The 16597-nt window shown below is 38.8% G+C and overlaps 1 protein-coding gene across 1 annotated transcript in view; it reads right to left on the minus strand.

Moving 5' to 3' along the window:
* Positions 1–968: 968 nt before the first annotated feature.
* Positions 969–16597, minus strand: part of SEMA5A (semaphorin 5A) — a 306555-nt gene continuing 290926 nt past the window's right edge. Inside the window, exons 20-23 of the mRNA XM_072327729.1 lie at positions 11775–11930; positions 7706–7753; positions 3821–4032; positions 969–2464 (exon numbers count right to left, since the gene is read on the minus strand). Of these exons, the coding sequence (XP_072183830.1) occupies positions 2345–2464; positions 3821–4032; positions 7706–7753; positions 11775–11930 (536 nt within the window). The 3' untranslated portion in view covers positions 969–2344. The remainder of the gene's footprint in view (positions 2465–3820; positions 4033–7705; positions 7754–11774; positions 11931–16597) is intronic.

Genomic DNA, 16597 nt, shown 5'->3' on the forward strand with positions numbered 1-16597 from the left:
TTAAAATAAAAATACATACATCAAATATTTTTAAGATATTGGATTCATAACTAATAGTCTAAATACAAAATCCATAAGCCAGACTAATGTGCTTTTAGTACAGGGGCAGAGAGGAACAGTGTTGTGCATGCGCGTATGTGAATGTGCTGCTCCTTCTTGGCAGCAGCAGCAATATAGATTTTACTTTTAAAATATATTGAAATGTAAAAAATCATCTTTTTGCATGAACAGAGTGATTCCAATACTGGACATGCTTGTGATTTGGAGAGCCTTTCCCCCATCTGCCTGTTTCACTGAATATTCTTGCAGAGAAAATTTCCTCTCACTCAAAGGCAATCTGTTAATTTCTTCCCAGAAAATTAAATCTAATGTACTATAAAACAATAATAAAATATGGGAAATGGGTGTTATTAACCCTTCTAAAGATAAACTAGAGCAAGGGTGGGAGAACTTTATCTTAGGAATGGGGAAAATAATTCATCTGGAAAAAATAGGCAGCTCATCCTAATTATTTTCATAGACGGTAAATGTGAATTCATTCTATAGTACAGCTTTTCAAAGACCACTTGCTTTGCATTTTCTCATTTTATGCAGAAGAGAGATAGGAAGCACAGTGCTACATTCAGACCTATCCCCATTCAAGAATGTTGCTCATTGCCATCGATGCACATGGTGTGGCTGGACCACCAAGGTGGTGCGTAAGTAAATGCAGTCTCACAGCCTCAATGTTCTTGGTACTTTCTGTGTAGGTTTTTTGTACATAATTTTTAATCACTTTAATCTGCACATTTCATTCTCTGTTTGCCTATTGTAGCATAACCTAATGATCAAGGGCTCTGAATAAGGAATGGAAATATTTCCACTCTTCCTCTCTGCCTACATTCCTGGCATTCTGGTAGGATACATTTGCATCTGGTATGCTCAAGAAAGGTTAATTCTTTAGTCCTTACTATTTGTTTTTAAGTTAAGTTTTTGTTTTTTTTTTTTTTTCTTTTTTTTTCACAGGCTTCTGAGAATAGCAAATGCTGTCTGTCTTCCTATTAAAAATTTTGGAAAATCTGTCCCAAATCCCTGCCCTTTTAAGTTCCACATCTGGAATTTCAGCTCAAAAAATGACATTGTCATGAATGTGAGTGAAGACAGACAGAACTAAGAAAAAACGGTATAAAAAATCCTTTGTGTTCTTCACCTGCCATTACAAGAGGAAATAAAACTGATAATTTAAAACTCAAATGGGATTTTAAATATTTACATCAATGAAGTTCAACAAGATACTCACTTGGAACACCATAAGAAGGTTCCTTTAGGGGCTGGTTAGCGTGGGCCAGACACAACAGTAAGATGAGACAGTGCTTTGCAAATACAACTGCATTTTCTGATGATGCTTTGTTTTGTCAAAGACGTGCATATAAAATAAAAGCCAAATAAAGGAAAGAAGCCCTACAGATTATGCCAGTGTGCCACCAGTGCTTGAGACAGCACACAAATGGCAATGCAGTTGCATCTTCCCGTACCTGGCCTGACTGTAGGCCACCACAACCTCAGCAGTTGAGCAGGCCTTCCCACTTGCCTTTTTCATTTGCCTTTCTGTCTTGGTCTCCCTGCAGGACGTGCCCTTCCACCACCCTCATAATTCAACCAAACAGTGTGAAGGCTTTCTCTGACCAAGCTTGGCTTGCATTTGGAAACCACCTACCCTGAAGCTTTCCAGTTTCATTACAAGATCATATACGTCAGTACAGCTTTAGTCTCCTCCCTCTGAACAGCTGAACTGCAGCTTGAGTGATCTGCAGCCCTGGCAGAGCCTAGTGCTGCTATAGAGCATTGCTAAACCACCATGCTTCTTTTTGTTGTTCTTCTCAACACCCTGCAAGATCTCTCTGGTGATGTGAGCTTCAGGAGGCTGCAGGGAGGGCTCTGCGGCTAAAAGCACAGCTCTCTTGTCAAACCCCACGAAAATAAAAGACAATGCCTAAAAAGAAAATTGAGTTTGTACTCTGGGAGCAGTTCTAAGGGTTAACAGGAATTGTTTAGTCCCTTGTCAGAGAAATCTGACTGAATGCTTATGAAACAGCGAAGCAACATGTTTCTTATGAGCAGTTCAACAACACCAAGGGGCTACAGCTGTGCCTGACACCAAAGGCCAACCTTTCACTCCGCAGAGAAAACAGCATGTTCACAAACAGGTGTTCTGGGCATTTGGCAGCAATGGGACATTGACGGCTTGGATCGTGCTTGAAATGTCTCTGAACTTCATCTCTGAAGCCTCAATCACATAAGCAGTCATGTAGCACAGGCCTTGGGGACTGGGGAGTTACGGGAGGCCAGAAAATACACAAGCCCATTAGTATTCATCATAATTATTGAAATCTGTAAAATAGGTATTAGAGTAAGTCTTTGCAGTGAGATGTGGATTGAAGTATTTGTTTCTCTCCTCCAGAATCAGGTTGTTTTTGTTAAACGCCTGGGGAAAAATAAGAAAGAAAAGAAGACAATGGGAGGAACAGAATGAAAGGACCCCCCCTACATGCTGCTTCACTCAGACAATTTTTATGGCAAACATTCATGAAATGTCAATCAGTCAAAAATGCATTTACAAGTATCTACTTGCATTTGCATATACCTGCTCACATTTCCCCTAATATTATAACTTTTTTTTTTTTTTTTTTTGGTAAATAATTATTTCTAATCATAAATGTTAAGTTATTATTAGAATTATTCACTCATCATGCTTTTACTGAATAAGAATTATTTTCTTTTTACTACGTTAATTACTTGATTTTTCAAGGCAATACAGAGGATAAAACTTCTGGAAGTATTAGTAGTGCATCTCTCTCTCTCTCTTTTTTTTTTTTTTTTTTTTAAGTGATTTCTCAAGATTTTTTCAAGATTTTGCTTGTATAGTAACAATTCAGAGAGTTCTTTAGGAGGATTTGAAAAAGCCTTAAGATAGGTGCCCATAAACTGATTTCACTGATTACAGCATCTGGACTTCTCTTGAATTTTTAAGATAATTTCTTGAAATATCTTTAAATCAGAAAAAAAAAAATGCAGAAAATAAAAATTAGATTTTCTGGGTAGGATTTAAGAAATACAATCATGTATAAAAAAGCTTCACAGCTGCATTAATAAATTGTATAATCTGAAGATACCATGCTAAGTACTTTCAGATTGCTTATTCTTCCTTAAGTCAGTAGATCTAAACAGCAGAGTTTTTCTGTAAGGTCATTAAAAAAGGAAGCAAAGTCATATGATATAGATACTATGCTAGATTCTCATCTAATGTAAATCTGTACTGCTCATTTATCAAATATTTGGGGTATGAATACTAGCTGAGAGTCTGACCCACTATGCATTAACTGGACACATCTCCTGTATAAAGACATAGTGCAGGAAGATCAATAGTACCCTTGACGCCACATCATTGGCACCAAAGGATTATTTTCAATATATATTATGATGATTGTCAATAGCTGTATTTACTTCAGCAAGCAAGCAGCTGTGGAACACAATGAGGAAAAACAAAACCAAAAAAAAAACAAAAAAAAAAACATTGAGTAGTGGTCTGGTCTGGTTTCCTACAGGAAAAGATGCTGCTGTATAAATTCTGCCTACACACAAATCTAGATGGCTATGTAATAGGGACAGACAAAGGAAAGAATCCATAATTACAACACTTAAAGTGAAAACATCAGCAATCAGCACAATTTGAGTGCAAATGCCAGTGCAGAAAACTAGCAATTAAAATTCTTCAGATACTGAATAACAGTTGTATGGGACTATATGTTGTGCAATAGAGAGCTCCCAGCCCACTTCTCACCTTGATGGCTTCTACAGAATCATATTTGTCCAGTTTGTTTATATGATTGGTGATGCTGGTATTTAGAGGAGCTGGTGACACTGGATGGATGACAGTTGCATCATGGGACTGTTGTTGATATCGTTGGCAATAAGTGTAAATAAGCAGAGTGAGAAGGCAACCAAGTATTGAGCTACTTAATCCCACGGCGATCATGTGAAACATATTGAACTCTGCATAATGGACAGAAGAAAACAATTTTATTGCTAAGGAAATAGCAATAAAAGCTTAAGTTTGAGGAGGAACATAGAAAAGTACTTGATTCAAATAATGCTAAGAGAAATTTCATGCGTTTCCCACAGACATCTCCTTTGCAATGGTTTATCACTACAGTAACAAATTCATTGTACTTCCCTGAAGGGATCATTAAGAGAATGATACATTTCCATAAATCTCTGCAACTGTTAAGACTGGGATTTCTGAAAGATGCTTAGTCGAGGTAAGAAGCCAAACAGAAGAATGAATTGCTTTTTTAAATGCTTGAAAAATCCAGCTAAGTTTCTTTCTGCGTGCTATATGGCAAAACATTTATATATCTATATATAATATAGGTATTATATATATAATATATTTTTATATAAAAATTATATATATAATGCACATGGCTTATTTCCAATGAACAACATTATCAGTCTGGATAAGGACTTGGGGTTCCTGGTAGACGAGAAGCTGGACATGAGCCAGCAGTGTATGCCTGCAGTCCAGAAGGCCAACTGTGTTCTGGGCTGCATTAAAAAAGGAATAGCCATCAGGGAGAGGGAAATGATTGTCCCCCTCTACTCAGCTCTTGTGAGGCCCCATCTGGAGTACTGTGTCCAGCTTTTGGGGCCTCAGAACAAGAAGGACATGGAGCTCTTGGAGCGGGTCCAGAGGAGAGCCACTAAGATGATCAGAGGGCTGGAGCACCTCTACTGTGAGGAAAGGTTGAGGGAATTTAGCCTACAGAAGAGAAGGCTCCAGGGAGACCTCATTGAGTTTTCCAATACTTGAAGGGAGTACATAAACAGGAGGCTGTTTATGAGGGTGGATAGCGAGAGGACAAGAGGGAATGGTTTTAAACTGAGACAGGAGAGGTTTAGGTTAGATATTAGGCAGAAGTTTTTCACACAGAGGGTGTTGATGCACTGGAACAGGTTGCCCAATGTCATGGTTTTGTGCTGTCAATATTCTACATCATGACATCATGTGCGGTATGAATCATTAACTGAGGGTACAAATAGTGGTAAACTGTTTTGGTGGTATAAGAAAGTGTAACAGAGGGTATGTGGAAGTGTAACAGAGGGTATGTGGAAGTGTAACAGAGGGTATGCGGAAGTGTAACAGAGGGTATGCGGAAGTGTAACAGAGGGTATGCGGAAGTGTGGAAGGTTCATGCTCCAGATCTGTGGAATGGCAGCATCCCGAGTACTCAGCTCTTGGAGGAAACTACATATCCCAGGGGACGACGCGGCCAGAGACGAATCACCAGAGGAGGAGGACACATATATAATCTCGCTCCCAGGCTGGAACATCCTTCTTTTCGCTTTGTCTATCGCTTTGGAGCGCTCCATCCCTGCCGTCTCCCTCTATCAGCAACGTTCCAGCCTGTCGCCTAGAGATCGCAGTAGGCCCCCTGGTTCTCGGGGACTCTTTTTCTCTCTTTCTTTTTCTCTGCCTTGTTTGATTTAGTAGTTGTAGTTATATTGTATCATATTGTGTCATCTTGTATTCCAATATTATTCGTATTTAGTAAAATAAGTTCTTTCCTTAGATTGCTGCCATTGTTTTTGTTCATTTCCCTCCTTCTAGGGGCAGCAGCCTCTATCACGGGCAAATCTAGATAACCCGATTACACCCAAGGAGGTTGTGGATGCCCCATTTCTGGAGGCATTCAAGGTCAAGCTGGATGTGGCTCTGGGCAGCCTGGTCTGGTGGTTGGCGACCCTGCACATAGCATGAGGGCTGAAACTAGATGATCATTGTGGTCCTTTTCAACCCAGGCCATTCTACAACTATATGGTTTACTCTGCTGCTCTTCTGGTTCTTTGTCTTATATACAGTGACTTGAGGCAGAACAAATCAAATCTTGTTATCTTTAGATCGCAGACCTGCTTCCCTTAAAATGTTTTCAATATACCCCTCATTTCGTGTCTGTCCCAGACAGTGGCATACTCCTTTCAAATCCCCTGTCTTGACTGTTGCAAGTTCTCACTGTTTCTGCATCTTTGATATACAGCCAATTTGCTCCCTTCTCCAGCCTTCAGAACTTTTTCTCTGTGTAAGGGGGAAATGAGGGAAAAACAGTAGTGCTTCAGGGGAGAATGTCCCAGAGTAGAAAAAGAAACTCTTTAAAGCTCAGTGTGCTTTTTCACCATAGCAGCCAGAGAGTGCTGCCAGAATACAGTACTGTTCACCCAGGCTTCCCTGCCCGCTCTGCCCTTTGAAGATACTGTGGGATCACACTATGGGAAACCCTCCTTCCCTACAACACAGAAATAAAAACACAGAGAAGGCTCATTGCTGCATGAAGCTTTAGAAGAAAATCTAAAACACAAGTGCCTGCTAATGTTATTGGGCAGAGATATTTGGTCAGATGTGGCACAAGTAAGATTAGCTGGAAATAAATTACACTACTTTTCACTGTCATTTCCAAATGGAGATGTGTTATTTTATTAAAAAAGAAATATCATTTGGAAACTTCATCTTAACATCACTGTAAGTTTGTTTGTGGTTGTGCACATGAAACTGACTTTCAATTGAAATATTGGCACTAGTCTGAAAAGCATTAGATCTTTTTCAGTATAAAACAGAGAAGTAGGCCAGCACATGGCTCCTGTTTTTGGCAGATCTCTAATGTAGGATCCTTACTTGCCTACTGGGAACAAAGGAACATAATCTGATATTTAGGTGACTATTTTGACTGTCCCAATATGTAAATTATTACTGAAATATCCTTCTACCCTTGTGTGAGAGTTTCCCATTGTTTTAGAATTTAGCTGAATGTTTTCAGAGCTCCATTGCTAATTAAGAAAAAATCAAATTGCATTACCCTGACTCCCATAACACATTGCCATGCACATGAGTGCTTCTGCACAAACCTTATGTTTTCGTTGTCCCTTACTGGGTTAAAAGATTGGCTTATCTATGCATGGAAGAATAGTAAAACTGGCCACAACTACTACCCTGACACACAGACTAAGCGTGATAGCTCAGCATGAAAAAGAAAAGATCATTTTTTCCTTTTTCTTCTCACTGTTAGATTTTATTTTTTATTTTTTTTCAGCCATTTAGTTTTCTCTTTCAAGATTTGTTTTGCCAGCATCAGGACTTTTGGGATGAAACTGTTTTTTTTTTTTTTTTTTTTTTTTTGTTTGCTTTTTTTTTACTCTTTAGTTATGTCTTTGGAAGCAAAGCTGAATATGAGTCCCAGACAGTCTGAGCCACTAAAGGGGTTAGCAGGCTGGCTCTTTGCTGTTCATTTGGAGTCTGAAAGAGAATGTATTATGTGAAATTACTGTTCTGCAAAAGATGCAGCAACTTTACTAATTCTGACCTAATGAAAACTACCTTATAATGGGAACTTCTTTTTAGGACAAGAAGGGTGACTGATATAAAGGAACAGGAGAAAAGTAAAAAAAGAAGTCCAATAATACATGCTCTCATCTCAAAGGTCAGAAATGGCATCGGGGTATTCAGTGAGCAATCCTGAAGTAACTATGTCCCTATCACTTCTATTTCTGGACCAAGTGTAAATAATGAGAATGTGGCATTGAGAAGTTGGAATAAAACTAGTACAACATGTGGAACAAATAGAAAAATGAGTTAATATTTCAGCATCTAATATACAGATAGAATTGAAAAGCTTACCGCCACATCGTTTTTCTTCTATGCTTCTGGATCGTGCCACTGGTATTTCTAGAAAAACAAATACACTGCTTATTCCATGGAGAAAAAAAATAACAGAGATCTATTAATTTGACTGATACAGTAAGGATTTAAAAAAACATCTTCTACTACATTCACTCCAAATCCAAAGAAAGGAAGATTTTGACTGTGATGTTGAGAAATTACGAAAGAAGTTCCCTGACATCTTCAGATTCTTTAGTTTATCAAGCAAAAGAAGTGACATATTTTTAATTCCTGATTCAGAACATTACTTGAATTGAAAATATGAAGTGTAGATTAAAACATTCTTTGTGGAGTTAAGCTATGTTGATAAAATGTTGAACTTCTGAATAGTATATTTAATGAGGATTTCATTATCTTGTGTTCACATAGGCTCATTACTTCTAGAAGTCACATCTAGCACTAATGTGAAAAGAGGGAATTTGCAAATCTTCAACAATTTTATTGCCAATTTCATGAGTCTCAATCGTAAAATAATCAAATGTGATTCCATGCAATGTCCTTACCATTATGTCTTTGGAAGCATTCTGAATAAACACTGATTAAAAACGTGTTGGCAACCAAGTTTTCCCACTTTTGACTTCAAGGACCGGGGATATGGTAAAAGGAAGACTTCCTGCCTTACAAAACTCTCTGTCATGTGACCATGTGGAAATGAGTCAGGCAGGAAACATAAGTGGATTTAAGATATGATCTTAAATCCCTTGTCAAAGACTACCTAACAAACAAAGAAGCTATGGGATGTAAGGGAAAGGATAGAAAATAGAGTAGATCCTACAATGGAGAAAAGCTACCACTTCTGCAGCAATAAAACACATGAATCAGAATGTAGATCACTGTAGAGTGGAAAACAATTCTAGTTTCACATGCAAAATGATAGCTGTGAGCTGAGCATTACCATCCAAGAGTGAGTTCAGATTCTTTCATGAAATATCAGCTTAATGTTCAGAAGCAATCAAAAAGGCAAGCAAAATACTAGATATAGCTAAGAAAGCCATAGTGAGTAAAACAGGAAATTAGAATTATGGGTCTCTACACATCCATTTGCTGTCCACAATATGAGCACAGCATGCAACTCTGTTTTTTCTATCTCAGAATGCCTTTAGTAGCAGAAGAAACAGTTGAGAGAAGGGTGGCAATGATGGCCACTGGAATGCAATGGCTTCTGCTTGAGGAATAACAGATTGGGCTCTCCACCTCACCACCACAATATGCAAGGAAGATGTATGAAACCCAGTTAACTTTTTGGAGAGAAAATTATTTCAAGGAATCATACAGTCAGGTTTAACAGTCGGGTTTAAAAACTCTCCTGAAATGAAGATAGTTGAAGAGTGGAAAACTACAAGGAGACAGAAGGGGAATTATATACTCTTGTTCTTTTTCACTTCTTTCCTAGACATCATAGCTACTGGTGGAGTCAAGAACTGGGCAAGATGGACTTCTGCTCTGAATCTGTGTGGCCACTCCAATATTATGTGAATATTAAAAGCATTTGATAATGGAAAGGACTGATAAATGAGACAGATGTAATGACAACTTCAAGAATGCATGGAAAGTGAGTGTCTCAATTTTGTTCTGTTAAAGCAAGTTTAAAATTTGAATCTGTTCAGACTCAGAACAGTGAAATGTTGTAGATGCTAACGAGGCTGAACCTTGTAGTACAAGCATATAGGCGGTAGCGGGGCTTTTTCGGGATGTGACGGTGATAGTAAACCAGCCTCTTCCGTCCCCTATCTAGTGATGTACTTTGGGCGCGCGCATTTCAAACGTGCCCTAGGGGGCGTAGACGAAGTAGTAAGGTATATAAGGTATTGATTACTCCTAATAAACGCCATTTTGCCACCTTTCTTGATGAGTCACGGTGGTCCTTTTGGCCCTAGCGAGGGTTTCGCTAGCACCTGGGCAAGTATGGGGTTTGGATTATAATTGCGCACGGCAACAGTGAAAGAAGTCTGGGGAAAGAGGATTAGAAATGCTAAGGCAGGCCTGCTAAGGAGAAGAGAAGCAAATACTATATTAATAGTTCTGGTTTTAAAATTAATCTCTTCTCCAGCTGGAGGTCTCTGCCAAAAGACACTATAGCACATTATGAGATGTGAAACAAAGTGTTATGACTTCCACATACCTAACATGCCGCAGGCTTCTACTAAAGTGGATCACAATTTTATTTTATTTTTTACCTTTCTACACCAGTTATATCAACATTATTTTCAAAACTAATAGACCTAACAGAACAGTATTCTCAGCGCAAGCTAAAGGCTGGTAACATACTCTGTCTGGTCCAGGCTATTGATTCACAATCCAAGCAAAAAGCAGAAAAAAAATTCCAGAAGTTCATAAGGCTCTGCAATGTTGATAAGGATTAACTCTGGAAACACAGTAGCAACAATAACAAGCAGCAGTCATTTTTGCACTATGCAAGAATTACTCTATATGAGTACGTTTTGTAGAAGAACAGAGTTAAGGTAAGCAGTATGAGGAGGAAACAACATGAGGGTAGACATGCCAGCCTAGTAGCTGGGATAGGACTGAGGAGAGTTAGAAAAGGAAAAAGAAGTTGGAAGAGTAAGAACTCTGAGTATGAGGATCTTGAGGAGGGAAAGCGAGATGTGAGGTCCCAAGAAAGAAAGCAAGCATGCATAAGGTGAGTGTAAGGCCATAACTTCATCTGCTGTGATATGGGTAATTTGAAGGGGAATGGAAAAAAAAACAACAGAGTGTTTGAGAAGAGGTGGCTGCTACTTATTCATCCGACATCCTTCACTTCACACACTCTTAAAATGCATATTTTCCAAAACAATATGTAGAGCTTACATGGGATTAAGTGAGAGATTCACAAAAATGAAAATTAATGGAGTTGCTCCAAGACCATGAGAAAAGGGGGAAAATACAATGTGGGAGTTTTTGCTTTCACACTGTCATTTTTCACTTTGGTTTTTGAGAGAAAAAATTGTACTTGTGAATTAAAGAATGTATTCCTCAAATTTATGCACAACCATTAATCATGTTTACATTTGTTTACTTCTTTATAACATTGCCCTATATTATGTAGTCAAAGAGAAAAGGTTGCTGCACTGAACAAACAAAATTACATCACAAACGATACATGAAAACATAAATTTCTGTCTGTGAATAGACTGCTGACTTCATTATGTACTTAGATAAAAAGATGACTGTAAATCACAGAATCACTAAGGTTGGAAAGGACCTACAAGATCATCTAGTCCAACAGTTCTCCTGTCACCATTGCTATCACAAGCTACTAAACCATCTCTTGTAGCTCCTCATCCAGACACTGCCAGGAATGGCGACTCTACCACCTCCCTGGACAGGCCATTCCAGTGCCTGACCACTCTCTGAGAGAAAAAGCTTTTCCTTATGTCTAAAAATGTGAACACTCATACTGTTGTGTGAATTTAAATGATTGCTGTGATCAATTTATTTTTTAAGAGTACATTTGTAAGTTTTGACAAATACTATAGAATAAAAACTGACATGACTGCCTGTGGCCACAGGGGAGTTAAGTACCTGAGACACAGCAAGCAGTATGTAACTTCCTAAGTGGTTGCTACCTAAAGGGACTTCGTGAAATGATCTCTGGATTAACTACCCCAGCACCCACTCTTGCATACACAAATCATAAAACCTAGAGAAACATTTTTCTAACAACCCCCAAAGTTTAAAGAATACCTTAGAATGAAACCAAACCATTTTTTTGAGGTATCTGTACTAATTCCTATACTTTGTTAACAAATGGGATGTAAAGACCTGCAGATTGCTGAGACACCGAATAACTGCAATCCTAGGCGGTGGCACTAAGGACAGCTCAACATCACTCAGTGCCACATGGCAACTTTTCATGAGGACACCAGGTCCAGCAACATAAGTTCTACACTATAGACCTAAGTTCTTTCAATGATAAAAGGCAAATTCTTTTCTTCTACAAAGTTCTGTGTAGAGACAGTGTTATGCTTTGTTCTTGAAATGCTGAGAGATTTCATTAATCCTTCCAGAATAACACTGATCTCACCTGGTATAAAGTTGGAGTCAAAAGCACAGGCTCGGCTCTCTGTGGTGTTGCCTGTGCACTGGCTGCCCACTGGAAACAAAAGAATGCACTGACGAACACGGAGCTGCATGCCAGATATGTCGCACTCAGACCATTCAGACCACTCTGACCAGCTGTCTGCAATGGGCAGAAAGAGGGACACACACAGTGTTGCAATTAAATGCTTTGAATGCATGAAAATATCTCATCTTCCTAGATAACGACAAAAAGCCTGGTCTCCGGGTTGTACAAAAGATCACAGAATAGCTCATTCAATACAATAAAGCAAAGCCACTCTGGACAAGCTGGAAAAGATCTCCAAAATACAGAGTTTGATGGTGAAATTGTCACCTAAGTATTAAGGTTTTGGTTTCTGCCACTACCTTTGTGTGTGGAATGGAGTAGCCCTAAGGGGAGGGACTAGAAGAGTTATTCTTGTGGAGACTATTTCAGTCTTTAGTGTAGATGATGACTGCCTTTTTATGTACTTCACAAGTAGCAAGGACAAGTTAAAAGGCAAAACAGCAGCATCTTGTAGGTTTGTGCATGGTGGTTTTGTTTGTTTGTTTGTTTCTTTGTTTTAATTTCAGGATCATTTCTTTGCAGTAGATAGAAGAATTCTCATAGATTAGTTGCAGCCTCGGCTCTGTGTAAGTCACGAGAATTGAAAAGAGAAAGTAGACTGGAGAGGTGTGCAATCTGAAGCTGATTTTCACCTCTAACATGGCAAGGTTTACTCAGCTGTCTTCCTACAGAGTTTTGTCTGGCCTTTGGGACTAGGTTGACTCCAAGTAGTTCCTAAAAGATCCCTGGGTGAAGAAGGCAGCTCAGAATAATGAGGCCTCCAGTCTGTAAAATCATAAATTTCTCCCATGCATAACTACACCATTACTTCTAAACGCTCAATTCTTTATCCATTATTTGCATGTGTGACTTAGAAGTTCAAGAACAGAATATATTTTCCCCTCTTACAGCAGCTGTGAATACTTTACATATAAAATACTGCTTTATTCAATACATTACAGACATCCTCACAACTGATAACACTTAAGATAAGCAGCCTATAAAACACTATGGATCAATAGTACAGCACTTCCACTCATATTTATGTGATTGCATTTAGATAAATTAAAAGAAAAAGAAATTAACATGGTGATACAGCTTTCAGAATTAAGCATGAGAAAACAAAGGATTTTGCAGACACAAGACTGAAATGCTTTTAATGCACAATTGCATATTTTCAGTTGGATTTGCCATTAACCTTCCATATCCTTAAAAAATCTCTGGCATCAAGATTCAGGAAATCTTAATTTTCTACTAGTTTTCTTTTGCCAAAAAAAGTACTATTTCAAATGCCAATAAATCTTTTCTTCATAACCTAAGAAACATTATAAATAATTTCCACAAACATTTCTGTGTTGGTTGCTGGTTCCTAGATACCAGGTAGCATTATATTAAACACGTCACTCAAGCACCAAATGCTATCAAAGGTATTATCAGATCTGCTCTAACAGCAGTAACTGGCCTTATGATCTTCACCACAGCAAAATGGCTGTGCAGGGATGCAGGAGTCTGCCCAAACTTGACAAGGGTGGGTCACTTTTGTACCAGACCAATATGAAATAAAAACAGTAAAAACGTTGTGAAATCTACAGCACACACATGAGGCAAGGACCATTCTCTCATCTAATTGTTTTCAAAATCTATGGCAAATTTTCAGCGAGCCCGAGATAAAATAATAAGTATGACAGTAATTTGAGATATGTACTTTGAACTCTAAAATTTTATTGCTTTATAAACATTTTCACTTTCTTGCACCATACTGAAACCAACCTCCTTCATCCACTATCTGTTTTAAATCTTGAGTAACAGGCAGTCAAAAACAAGATGAAGAGATTATATATAAACATTTGAAAACCGTCATTTCTAGAAAAAATGTCACTAGAAAATAAATGCAAGAGAAATAGCTACAATAGTGGCACAATGAACACTCTAGTTGTGACCTTTAAAAGATGCCTTAAGGATCCCGAGGCAGCTATGTACAAAAATATGATATTTGTCTTGAAAAAACAAAATAATCACTCAATTTCTGTGTATTTTTAAAAAACCCAACAGAGTGTTTCATCTTCTTTAATTTTGACTAAGTATGTATTTCTATTCAGCTTCAGGACATGCAGTGCCTGGAAAAAGGAGATCAGCTGAAAGTGTGGTTCAGCACAGGTAATAAGATCTATAAATTCATATTCATGGGGCTTGTGCCTTTACTTATATAACCTCAACATATGAGTCAAAAACGTTGCCATGAAATCTAGGAGTTGTCAGTTATCCAAAGATAGAACCTGGCACTGGAGTTCCTTGAAGCTATTTATTTCCTTTTACTATTGCCTATAATCCATTAATCAGCAATAAATGAAAACAAACTCTCCTACTGTGTTTTCACTCTTTATTTTATCTGCTCCTGCAATTTTACTCTCTTCATCTGACTTAAGTTTCACTAAAAATTCAGGTTCCTTTAATATAGTTCAAAAAAGCAGAGTTAATGAAAAGGTCATGATCCATAACATTATACAACCACCAGAAGTGCTGAGACATTTCATTTACCAGGTTCTTTGCAGTGATTTAAAAATATGAAGTCTCTGCCCCTTAACATCCAAAGATGAAGAATTTATTTTACAAAGAGCATTAAAGCTTGCTTTCCGTTTTATACAAAAGAAAAGGGCTTAAACAAAGGTTAATACTAAGTATTATGTACTTGAAAGACCTTGTAATATGCATGCTATTGAATATGCAATCTCAGCAATCTGATTGATGTGAACGTTTAGTATTATAACAAAGGCACTTATTTGGGATATTGCTATTAGAAGTCTCCCATTCTGTTACAAGAACCACTTCAAATATTACAATATTTTAGCTCATTCATAACCAGAATATGATTATTTAAATTGTAATTCTAGTGTAATTTTCAAACAAGGAAGGAAGAGATGGTCTCCTGTAGGCCATAATTCTGTTATTATACTATTTAGAATCATAGAATCCTTAGAGTTGGAAGGGACCTCTGAAGGCTATCTAGTCCAACTCCCCTGCAATGAACAGGGACAACTACTGCCAGATCAGCTTTCCCAGAGCTTGATCCGGCCTCACCTTGAAAGTCTTCAGGGCTGAGGCATCAACCACAGCACTAGGTAATTTGTTCCAGTACCTCACCACCACTATAAGGCTTTTTCATTTTATCTAACCTAAAACTCCCTGAGCTTGAAGCCATTTCCCCTTGTTCTGTCACCACAGACACTGCTAAAGAGTTTGTCCCCTTCTTTTCTGTAGCTCCCCTTTAGATACTGAAAGGCTGCTATCAAAGCACCTAGCAGCCTTTTCTTCTTCAGGCTGAGCAGCCCCAGCTCTCTTAGCCTGTCCTCATAGGTGAGGTGTTCCATCCATTAAATCATTTTTGTGGTTCTTCTCTGGATGTGCTCCAACCAATCTGCATCTCTCCTGCAATCCACATCTGGACACAGTACTCCATGTGAGGTTTCACCAGAGAGTAGAGGGCAGGATCACCTCCCTCACCCTGCTCACCATACATCTTTTGATGCAGCTCAGGATATGGTAGGCTTCCTGAGCTCAAGAGCACATTGCTGGCTTGTGTCCAGCTTCCCAGTACACCCAAGTCTTTTTTGGCTGGGCTGCACTCCATCCTTTCACCCCCCAATTTGTATTGGTAATAGGGTTGCCTCAACCCAAGTGCAAGACAATACACTTGGATTTGTTGAACCTCATGAGGTTCACATGGTTCACAAGCCTGTCTAGGTCCCTCTAAATGGCATCTGCTCCCTCAGGTGTGTCAACCACACCCATAGCTTGGTGTAATCATTTGTTGAGGGTGCACTTGATTCCACTGTCAATGTCACTGCTGAAGATATTAAAGCGTATTGGCCCCAGCACTGACCTCTGGGGAACACCACTTTTCACTAATCTCTATCTAGACATTGAGCCATTAACCACAACTCTCTGGACTCAATCCTACAGCTAGTACTTTTTCGAACAGTCTATCCATCAAATCCATATATTTTCAATTTGGAGAGAAGGATGTTGTGGGGTACCATGGCAAAGGCCTTTCTGAAGTTGAGATAGATGACATTAGTGACTCTTCCCTTGTCCACTGTTGCAGTGACACCATAATAAAAGGCCCCCATGTTGATCAAGCACCATTTGCCCTTGGTGAAGCCATGCTGGTTCTCCCATATCACCATACATGTGCCTTATCATAAGCTTGCAGGAGCATGTATATTCTATGGTATTCCCTGGCACAGAAGTGAGACTGACAGGTTGGTAGTTACCAGGGTCATCTTTTTTACCCTTTTTAAAAATGGGTATGGTGTTTCCTTTTTTCCAGCCACCACGGATTTCACCTGATTACCACGACTTTTGAAATACCATAGACAGTGTCTTGGCAACAACATCAGCCAATTCCCTTACGAGTCCAGGATGCATCTCACTGGGACCCATACACTTGCAGATGTTTGGGTTCCTCAGGTGGTCATGAGCCTAATCTTTGCTTAAAGTGGGAAGGATGTTCCTCTCCTGATCCCCTCCTACCAGACCTAATGTCTTAGGGCTGTGCAGCGAGCAGTGAGCAGGGAAGACAGAGGCAGAAAAGTTGTTAAGTACCTCAGCCTTCTCCTCATCTATTGTTACCAGCCTGCCTGTGTCTCTCACTAGGAAGTGTATGACCTCCTGGACTTTCCTTTTCTGGTTGAGGTACCTATAGAAGTCTTTCTTGTTCTTTTTGGTATCCCTAAATTTAATTT

The sequence above is a fragment of the Excalfactoria chinensis genome, chromosome 2 (genome assembly GCF_039878825.1).
Source record: "Excalfactoria chinensis isolate bCotChi1 chromosome 2, bCotChi1.hap2, whole genome shotgun sequence".
Classification (NCBI taxonomy): Eukaryota; Metazoa; Chordata; class Aves; order Galliformes; family Phasianidae; genus Excalfactoria; species Excalfactoria chinensis.